This window comes from Amphiprion ocellaris, chromosome 10 (genome assembly GCF_022539595.1).
Source record: "Amphiprion ocellaris isolate individual 3 ecotype Okinawa chromosome 10, ASM2253959v1, whole genome shotgun sequence".
NCBI lineage: Eukaryota > Metazoa > Chordata > Actinopteri > Pomacentridae > Amphiprion > Amphiprion ocellaris.
In genome coordinates this window covers 23,845,628-23,856,862 of record NC_072775.1, presented here as the reverse complement: position 1 = coordinate 23,856,862, position 11,235 = coordinate 23,845,628, and the positions used below count along the sequence as shown (strand labels likewise).

At 37.6% G+C, this 11,235-nt stretch overlaps 1 protein-coding gene across 3 annotated transcripts in view; it reads left to right on the top strand.

Annotated features, from left to right (window-relative positions):
* Positions 1 to 2,046: 2,046 nt before the first annotated feature.
* LOC111566816 (epidermal growth factor receptor substrate 15-like 1) overlaps positions 2,047 to 11,235 on the top strand; it is a 26,293-nt gene continuing 17,104 nt past the window's right edge. For 2 of the 3 annotated variants that reach the window (XM_055014616.1, XM_055014614.1), the window contains exons 1-7: positions 2,047 to 2,152; positions 5,173 to 5,262; positions 5,503 to 5,598; positions 5,756 to 5,824; positions 5,915 to 6,040; positions 6,138 to 6,197; positions 6,340 to 6,606. In XM_055014616.1, coding sequence (XP_054870591.1) covers positions 5,789 to 5,824; positions 5,915 to 6,040; positions 6,138 to 6,197; positions 6,340 to 6,606 — 489 coding nt within the window. In that variant the 5' untranslated portion in view covers positions 2,047 to 2,152; positions 5,173 to 5,262; positions 5,503 to 5,598; positions 5,756 to 5,788. Of the gene's footprint in view, positions 2,153 to 5,172; positions 5,263 to 5,375; positions 5,400 to 5,502; positions 5,599 to 5,755; positions 5,825 to 5,914; positions 6,041 to 6,137; positions 6,198 to 6,339; positions 6,607 to 11,235 lie in introns of all 3 variants that reach the window. The other variant, XM_055014615.1, reaches the window with a different exon arrangement.

Below are 11,235 nucleotides of genomic sequence, written 5' to 3'. Positions count from 1 at the left end.
ATGTTACTTCTTATAAGTTTTTTCTCTTTCTTTTCCATATGAGATCTCTTCTCTACAAGGTTGTGTCCCTGAATATTTAGAAACTGCACGTGTAAACCAGCTGCTGAAAAAGAGCAGAGGAGGCTGAGGGCCGGCAGGCTGGAGGAGATGATCCACTGACTGAAGGCAGAAGGCTGGAGCACAGCTGAGTGGAATTAGCTGCTGGTGAAGAACACAAGAGAACACAACAGATCAGTGGTTGCTGTAAACGAGAAGCACTCATGCTCATCTCGTTTCATTAATTTCAGCCTCCTCGATCCTCAGTCCTCTGGCCAGTGACCCAGAAATCAATCTCGGTGCATCATAAAAAAGAACATCTCAATTCCTAAAATGACTCTGGAGGATCGAGGAGGCTGCTTGAGGAGCTGTGAGTGAAGATGCACAGGTGTGTCTTCACTGAGTCCTTAAGTCTTTTCTGCACCTATATGACATAAAATCATTGTGAAACACAGCTGGAACATAGAAAACAGGTCGGAAGAAGGACTGACATGTATGATACTGAATATTAACATATGCCACTCTTTTTTAGTGTGGCATTATTTTGTGTGCCACAACTATTAAATACTTTACACTGCTCTTGTGTGTTAAATATCACATCTCTTCCTCGCCTCCTTTGCTTGAATCTCTGGTGGGAGGGACTAGGAGCAGGGGAGGGCTATAATTCTAGAACATGTCAGTAATGAGTTCAAATTAACCACGTATCCATAAAAACTCATTTTTTCACCTTGATTTAAACAACGGGCACAGATTTGATAACATCTGCTTGGTAGATGCTTTGATCCACACTATTGTTATTTTTTGTATTGCTTCTTAGGTTCCTTGAAGGTTTGAAACATGGTTTGTAATTGTATGAACAGTGCATGTAGATGATCTCTCTCTGGACATTCACCTCCAGTGCTAAACCTTGGTCAAATGAGAGCAACGTCAACCTACATCATGTTGCATACAGTGATGTGTGGAGGAGATTTGAAACATTGGAACCAAACTTACTTTAAAACATCAAAAATGCAAGAACTCATATCTGCATTATGTTAAAATTTTAAATATTGGGTTTAATGGAACACAAATGTTGATTTTTTTTTTCCTATTTTGGGTTTTCTTTGCACTAACACACAAAATACACACACAGGGGCCTCTTTAAATGGTTGATAACCCACTTAAGAGGAATGAATAATTCAAAATTAAAAAAGGAATGCCTTTCTATTCCTACAAACTCGTAATAAAGGAGATACTTTGCAGTTCGAGCAGCGTGCTCTCACATGCGACTCTTTCCTATAGCCAAGTGCTTATATGTGCATTTTGTGTATCTATAAACCTATTCTCCATGTCAGTTTAAAAATCAACCTGCATCTTTATGTCATTTTGATTCTAATAATAGTGTCTGAGATGCTCCACATTTGTCTGCAGTTGTGCACCTTCTTAGCTCTGGGGATCGCAGATGCATCATGAATATGACGGAGGTGAGCACTGTTTTGACGTTCCCACATTTTCAAGGAACTTGAAACATCCTTGGTGTAGGGGCACTTTGCAGAGTTTGTCAGGTTTCACTTGATCACATCTGGGTTCACTCAAAGGCTTGACACATTCTCACATTTTCTCCTGTTGGTATTAGAGATGGTATTTATTCAGTTCCATGCATTATCTGTCTACACTAACTTAGAATTCCTCTTCAATCATTCATTAAACCCATAAAAAAATCATTTGCGTATCAATGTTACATGTAGAAGTTGTTTTCAGTGAAAATGACAGCCACATTCTGCTCAGAACGCTCAGACTGTGTTTTTTTTTTTTTTTTTTAAGTTGAATGTTCATAATAACATTACATTTATTATGCCAGGGGTTTTTACTTAAAACAAAACAGTGAAAATCAATAATGTTCAACAAATGCTCAGACTGTGAAGTCACGTTCTGATCAGAACGTGATAACGTCATCACACGTGACTCACGCATAGCCCATATGTGGACTCAGGCTGGTGACGTCGTGGTGACATCACAGTGAGCACAGCTTATAAATTAAGCTCGAAAGTTTAGATGCCGCTCAGACGAGAAGTGCCGTTCTAGGATTGAAGGACTGTGGGAAAGTATCGCTATTCTTCTGACGATTTCACTCGTGGTACGTAGAACTACATACACACAAGTTTCACGCGCGGTATTTAAAATTATATTATCGTTATAATATATATCAACTTCAGATTTTTTTGCCCAAAATGGCATACGAGCTGGAATCTGGGTTGATACCAGACACTGTTATTCTCGGGAGCACAAACTCCTATTACGTTGAAAAGCTCCTGGGAGAGGGAGGCTTCGGGGTAGTGGCTAGATGCATGAACGTTGACACAGAAGAGGTGGTTGCTCTAAAAATGTTCCGCAAACATATTGACAAAGAACACGCTGAACGCGAGATTGAGTGCTTATGTAAACTGAAACAACTTGATGCAGACACGCACAACGTGGTAAAGTTTATTGAGCATTTTGAGTACAAGGGTCGGTTTTGTCTGATTTTTGAAATGCTCGATTTAGACGTCTTTGACTTTCTGGAATCGAGGAACTGGAGGCCACTAAATGCGGCTGAAATCAGACCCATCGCTCAGCAGATGTTGGTGGCTCTTGAAGGACTAAAAAACATTGGTCTAGTTCATGCTGACATGAAGCCAGAAAACATAGTGTTTGTTGATCTTTGTTTCTCAGAGTTCTTTAAAGTTAAGTTAATTGATTTTGGCTGCGCGATTGAGGTGTCTGAACTGGCGGAATATGACACTATTCAGAACATTGGCTACAGAGCTCCTGAGGTCATCATGGGCCTCCCCCTCACAGAAGCTGTAGATATGTGGTCTCTCGGCGATGTCCTGGCATACATGTTCCTTGGTGAACTCCTGTATCCAACGGAGTCAGAATATGAGCAATTAAGGGTAATGGTTCATATGCAGGGGCAACCCAAAGACCATCTTTTGAAGGCTGGACAAAAAGCGAGACGGTTTTTCACAAAGTCTCATGACTCCTCTGGTCAGGCATGGAGGATGAAAACACCTGATGAATATGAACAGGAAACAGAGAAGGAAGACACCCAGTGTCTTGCCGCTGGTGAGAAGTTCAGCAGAATCGATGACATGCTGCACCATTTCAAAAAGAACATGGACCCCGCAGAGGAAGCAGACACCAAGGCCTTCCTAAGTCTCCTCAAGCAGATGCTGCACATGGATCCAAAAAAAAGGATCACCCCCAGCGCAGCTCTTCGCCACCGGTTCATTACAATGAAGCACTTGTTTGTCAACAACCGTTTTTTCATACAATACAGGGAACAAGCACTTTTGCTGATGGCTCGATGCGACCCGAGGGTGGCAGACATGGGGGACATATTTACTTCAAGTAAAGTTCTAAGTTCGAACGAAGCATCCACCTCAGGTGATGACACTGAAGGCTCGACAGAAGCTTCAGAAGCATCCACCTCAGATGATGACACTGAAGGCTCGACAGAAGTTTCATTGGATCAAGGTGGAACAAAAGATCAAATTATTGCAGTCACTCATCAAGAAGAAAAAATGAGCGAATTGACGGCTCCTCTGGAGAACCCATCTGTATCTGATGGTGTCACCAAGGACAAAAGAATTACAGCAGCAAGCCTTAACATCCGTGAAGACAGACCACCTCAAGAAGTGACTGTCACAAATATAGAACCTGCAAAAAATATCATGGATAAAACAAACCAAAACATGCAAGAAGATCCCTCAGATGTCATCAAAGTAACAACAAAAAAGAAACGTTGCAGAAGATTTCGAAAATTCCTCTCCAGGGTGTTTAAGTGCTCCACTTGTTGCTGCCGAGGAGTTGATGATGACTGAAAACAGAGTTCATCACAGGATGGGTTCATTTAGTTAATATTTAGGAAAATCACTGGTAATTTGATTTGAAAGTTTACGTGTGTATATATATATATATATATATATATATATATATATATATATATAAAGAATTTTTTATATAATTTTTTATATAATTTTTTTAAAAATGTAAATTTATATAATCAATTTTCAATAAATTAATAAATTCAACTTAAAATAATTCCTACAGTTTACTCACATTTTGTTCTGTATAACTTCTATTCAATGCTTTTTTCTACACGTCCCATTTAAAAATTTTCCAAAATAAAGCATTTGTACCAAAATTCTGCAAAAAACATGAAAATAAATCTGAGCATTCTGGTGACTGACTTGGCTGTGAACAAGTGACAAAAATTCATAGTTTTTAAATACACAGAACAGAGGCAATAAATGTGTAAATAAATTTAAAATGTAAGTAGTAAAATGTAGTTACTGTTTGACCAAATTAAACTCATTTTAATCAAAGAGTCACTGATGCATGTTTTCCTAGTTTGCAGGATATTTGGGTTGGTTGCTGGACAGCCTTTCTTACTCCAGAACAATTAACTTCTCCATTCTTTTCCCTTTAGTTTAGACGGAAGTTTTCCAACAGTGCTCATCATCTTGGATGGTAACTACAGTTCCTCCAAGTACACAATCTGAGCATCCTTAAAGAAAAACAGAGAACATCTGTTGTGGTTTAACATCTTGCTTTTTAACAGGTTTCCCTACATACAGAAGCAGATATATAAATATAGATACTGATAGAATAAGATAAAATACTGTCAGTGTATGATGATGTGTAGTAAAAAAAGAAAAAACTACCAAGTTTCCTTAAAATACCTGGAAAATACCTTAATACTTCTATAAAACAGAACCTACATGTACAAATATAGTATCTTTGTAAAGATGTGATTTTACAGTTATTGTTTTTTTCTAAAGAGCGTTCTTGTCAGTAAAAAGACCTGAAGACATTACGTCAATAATACTGCACATGTTCAATCCACAGTCATTCTAATGACTAATTTTATAGAATTAACAAATATTGTGCATGAAAACAAACAAAAAAACACAAATAACAAAGGCGAAACTTTTGATCAGGATTTTCTGAGTGACTATAAACAAAGTTTTGCATATGACGGTCAAACCAGATGTAAGATCCGTAGTAAATTTGTACAATATGTGTTTGAAACAGTTCATGCAATACTGCTCAGTTAACATAGTTATCTCTGCTGTCTTGACCTTGTACCTATTATTATATTTTTAATCTTCGCAGTTGGATCCAGGAAATACGGGCAAAATATCAGCTGGCGATGCAGCTCAATTCCTTAAAAAGTCTGGGCTGTCAGACAGCACACTGGGGAAGGTGGGTCACAAATTCACCTACATTCAAACAGAATGTATTCTCATATATTCAGTTAAAAGAATCTAAACTGTGTTTCCTTTTTATTCACTTTTGTTTGATTTGGGATTTGGCAGATTCAGAAAGAAAAAGCTATTTAGGTAAACGGGTAACAGAGAATTTCCTTGTAAATTTGTCATTGTTGGAGATGCTGATGTATGCACAAAATCATCAGATTTGCTCTGCTTTCTTCCTCTTTCGCAGGGTTTCTTCATAGCTTTGAGGCTGGTGGCATCAGCACAGGGTGGAAATCATATCAGTCTTAACAACCTCAACCAAAACTTTGCTGCACCTAAATTTGTAAGTGTTAAAATTGCTGTTATTAATGGACATTAAGTGTCTCAGAAAGTGATGAAGAAGTTGCGTTTTTTACCGTCTTTTCCTCCTCTTCATACAGTCTGTAAGTGTATTTTCTGCTCCGCTTGATTTAGTCATATCTGCACCTTATTTTTTGCAGAAAGACACAAACTGTCTTTTATTAAGTGCTTCAATGATGACATTTGACTCACAATGGTGGGCAATTAGGGTGAGTCAATGCAATATTTCATGAACATTGTTGAGGATGTAAGAAAGTCAAGCTTACCACCTAAACCTAACATTTTTTTTTCTTTTGCAGCATGATGAAAAAGGGAAGTTTAAGGGAATTTTTGAGAGTCTATCCCCTGTAAATGGACTCCTCTCTGGTGATAAAGTCAGGCCAGTTTTGGTAAACTCCAAACTACCTCTGGATGTGTTAGGAAGGGTAATGTACTATACAATACTGCACAGTCCTTCCTCACTCTGTAATTTTATGAATTCAGAACAAACAAATCCTGAGCATTTACTCGTTGTTTCTGTAGATATGGGATCTAAGTGATGTTGACAAAGATGGACACTTGGATAAAGAAGAATTTACAGTGGTAAGCTGGGCTGTTAACTGCATTTTTTAAGTTTCATTGTCACAAGAGTAATTCTGGGATCGCAATAATGGATTTTATAAGAAAGAGGATAGTATAGATTTAAAAGCAAAGTTAATAAATTATCTGATTTCCAATTTTCTAGGCCATGCATCTTGTGTATCGTGCCATGGAGAAGGAGCCTGTTCCAACTAGCTTACCTGCTTCCCTCATCCCTCCTGCTAAAAGGAAAAAGTCTGCAGTTACGCTTCCAGGTGCTGTGGCTGTGCTACCTGCTCTATCCGGTCTTACCTCTGGTCCAGCTCCTGTCATAGAGACCCTGCGAAGCACTCCTCCTCTGAGCAGCACAGCTCCCCTCAGCACCAGTGCTGTAAACCTTTCTCCAAAGCACTCCTTTAAATCCAGCTCACAGGTATGTATTGAAGTATGAGGTATGTCACCTCACACTACTTTTCTCTTGAAATATGAATGTAATCGTTCTGATTTAACTAATCAGTCTTTGAGGGATAAGGTTTCTATAATACTGTACATCTCAGAGTAGTACATGTATGAAGAATCACATTAAAAAATGATTTAAAAAAAAAACTGCTTTACTATTTGTTGCTGTGAGATTTAACAGTTGTTGGTAGACTATACACCAATCAGCCACAACATTATGACCACTGACAGGTAAAGTGAGTAACACTGTTCATCTTGTTATAATGCAATGTTCTGCTGGGAAACATTGATTTGTACTGAGTTTGTCAATGAAGGCAGCTCAGATCTTTGTTACATCCTGTTGTCTGGATGTTGCATGATATAGGTACACTATGGACTAAGAACCCAGTGATCAATAGCTCTGTACAAAGCATACATAAAAGAGAAATATAATTGCCCATCAGTAATACAAAGAGATGAACTTGAGACTGAACTGCTGAATGGCTGCTTTATGCTTTAACAAAGTCAAGGCTGTCTGCCTTGACTCTCATTGTTTATTATGTTCCTGTCAGCATTCAGGAAGGAATGATCTATTCCATTCAAACTTAACATAAAAACTTAGCTGTTTATATCTCTTAGACCTTCAGGCTTCAGTATGTCTCAGATGAAGTGCTTGATGGATTATCAAATAGCAGGTGACAACATCTCAGAAAACAGGAGGGTCATGTTTGAGAATTTTATGCAGCTTTGGTGATAAATGCAGGTTGCACCATAGCACAGAAGCAACACCGGTGAAATTCACCAAAGACCTAAGGCCTGTGGCTGATACAACTAATCACAGCATTATTACATATTAGAGAGACTGGAACAGCTCATTAGGATTAAAGGAACCATACTAGGCTGGTTTAGATTATATTTATCAGATAGATTCAGGCTTTTTCATGACAGAAACTGTTCATCCCCATAGACGAGAGTTAGTTCTGGAGTTCCTCAAGGTTCTGTACAAAGAACAATGCTATTCACCTTGTATATGCATAAACCTTCACTGCTATGCAGATGACACTGGGCTCTATTTGCGTAATGTCACATAAAGCAAAGTTACTAAAACTTCAAGCATGTCTTAAAGACAAAAAGGCCCGTATAGCCTGGAAGTTTATTCCATTAAATTCAGACAAAGCTGAAGTCACAGTATTTGACCCTAAACACCTCAGAAACACATTATCTAACCAGATAGTTACTCCAGATGCCATTGCCTTGGCATGCAGTCCTACTGTGATGAATCTTGGAGTTATTTTTGACCAGGATATGTCCTTCAATTCACATGTAAAGCATGTTTGTAGGGCAACCTTCTTTCAGCTGTGCAACATTATCAAAATTAGGAGCATTCTGAATCACAGTGATGCTGAAAAATGCGTCTGTACATTCATTATTTGTAGGCTGGACTATTGTAAGTACTTACTTTCAAGATCTCCCAGTAATGCTGAAAAATATCCAGTCAGTCTTAAATGCTGCAGCCAAATGTCTGACAGAAAACAACAAACAGTAAGTCTTCACTGAATCCCTCTAAATTCAGAATAGAATTTAAAATTCTTCTCCTCAAATACAAAACTCTTGGTCACATTTAGCCACCAAAACTGTAGTGTTTAGTTAAAACTGACCCTGTCATAAAACGTTTAAAGCTTTCTCTCCTTTTTTTATGTTGCTACAGTGACAAGTCCCACCACATCTAATATATGATTAGTTGGCTGAAACCGAGTGACATTAAAGCAATATGATGAAAAGCAAAGGTGTATTATTATTAGAAATGCCTTCGCGATAGATTGCAAACAACGGGAAAAAACACATTTCCCAGTAGATGGAACTGAGAATACAATTTAGTTGCATAGGAAAGTTAATTTGGGAGTACTTTAAAAGAAGTCCATGACCCGCTTTCGTCATCCCACTCTGTAATACTTCCATAATTTTGATAATTACCACACTGAAACTGTATAAATGTTCAGTAATGTTTGGCCTAGACATTTAACACAACAGATGAAATGCTTTTACTGGTGATTAATCCTGAAAGATGAACTCAGTGTACTACCCATACAGTGAATGTGATTCAAATGTATTGTAGAGCAGATGAGCAGGTAGTCACAGATGGCATAAAAATGGTACGTTTTTAAACTTGTGAGTTTACACGACCTTGAAATGTCAAGTAAGTCCATTTTTGGGCGGATTAGAGGCAGCTAGTGACTGTTGTAAGTGGTCGCCAGCACACAGCAGTGTTTTTGTCTCTCAGCAGGCTCTGGAAGCTTAAATCATGACTCAAGCTCATCAAGTCTATTTAATCAATCATGACTGATGAGTGCGTCAAAGCACTGCTGCCTGCTGAAACCTGCAGTTTCAGAAGCGCAAGAAGAAGGAAAGAATGACAATAGACTGTGTCAAGCAAATTTCTGATCTTGTGTCATGAACATTTTGTGTTTTTATCTGTTTCTCAGCAGAAAATCTCAGCTTCCGCTGTCAATCAAACAAGCCTTTAATTCTCTTAGAATTAAATTTTCTCTTTATGATAGGCTACATTTACTGTAAAACAAATTTGCTTCATGAAATATGGCTGCTGTTAAGGGTCAAAAATACTCAAATTAATGTTGATAGGTGATGACTGATGACGATACCATGCAGGGTTGTAATCACATGAATAGCATTACTTACAAAACGTGGAGTGACATAAATGCAAAAGATTACCCATTCAGCACGAATAAAAATACCAGGATCATTGCACCATTAGCATTGGCTGCCCAGCCCAGACTGATCAATAACAACACACTTGTCCTGCCTGCTTTTCCAAAACACCAGCACTCAGGTGGATGATCTATTGAGCAACAGAATCCAAGACGAAGGGACCAAAATGTTGATTACACTCTGTTGGAAAACATCTATAATTGATGCACGGTAGTCTTTACCTTAGGATTTGTTTATGATGGTGGTTTGGTGCTTTATTGTAACATCATCATTCATAGTCAGTAGATGCCGTTTCACTTGACACCTACAGTCCTTACATCTACAGCAGGCATATAAGAAGGCTGTTAGCAAAGAATCGAAGCGACTAAAGTAAGGTCTTGAATAATTTATGGTGTGGAAATGATCAATATGAGTGATTTTTTTACTGTATAAAATGTAAGTTCTATATTTAAATGACGGAGCTCATAAAATCAGCTGTAATATATTTTGACCAGACTGTAGTCTTCATCCTTCAGTAGTCACTAATACAGTGTGTATATATATATATATATATATATATATATATATATATATATTTATATATATATATATATATATATATATATATTATATATTGCTGAGATAAATGAGTTTTCTGAGCTGTATCAAAGATTCACAATTTTGAATTTAAGCTACACTAAGTGACATTTGTCAATTTTATTGTGCATTGTAAGGAGTTATATAATCAAATGGCAAATTTTACAGTTAACTTTGTCCTACATGATACTAAGAAAATGTGGAGTAAATTACACCGCTCTTTGTAACAAAGATATGAATTTAACATTATCCATCAGACAGTTTCAAAAAAAGATCCTGCTTAAGTGCAATACATTTTCAAGGATTTGTTTGTTTTGACTTTACAATTCTCTTCACAGTTGCAAAAGCACTCAGAGATAGTAGTACTTCGCTAAGGCTATTCATTCCCCCATATGGCACTGTCAGAAATGCAGCATTTTTTTTTAGAAATGCACCATTTGTTTATTAGTTGTTGATGATCAGAAATCACGGCAACACGGAATGTGACCAATTAATATAGATGTACCCATAACTTAAATGACCTTGCACTGAGCACAGGTGTGTGTTATGCATGTGTGCGTTATGTACGGATACCGAATCGTGTGACCTAAATATGTAGCAGGCGGCGGGAATTGATGGGACTCGGAAACACGACCACAATTTAATCAATTGTTCCTTGTATGATTCCCGATGGATAAGTCCCAGTAAGTCTGCAGCGGTTAATTTGTAGTAGGATGTTGTTGCAGCAATCATGTGATCATCAGCAGGCAGTTGATGTGATGTTCACTTCTTGTCATAGAAACAGTGAAGCCATGCCATTATCTCATAACAGCACAGAAATCTTTAACAAGTCCATGACACTGAACACTGAAATGAAGGCTTATACTCTCTTAATGGCATCCTCAACTTCTGAAATCTTGTCCTTCCATTGCTCAGGACTAGTAATAACATCACATAACGTAATTCAAAATGTAAACAATTTTCCAAATTAAAAGATTACTCTAGGTAGAGTTACGTCACGGCTGAATTTCACAATGTGCAACAGTAGGGCAACATATTGAAAAATAAATGGATATGCACTGTATTTTTTTTTTTGTTTTTGTTTTCCTGACCTGTCTTTGTCATGCATGAAGTGCTCTTTACTACAGCCCTGCTTGACATTACAACATCTTAAATGCATCTTCCTGGTGGAGAAGTTATAACTTGCTAAGGGAAATGCATTTGCAATACTAGTGAAAGAATATTAAGTATTTGTAATGGTGCTTTGCCACTTAACCCCAGAGAAAACAACGTTTGTGAGGAAAAATGAAAAACAAATCTCATTCCGCCATGTGTTTACCCT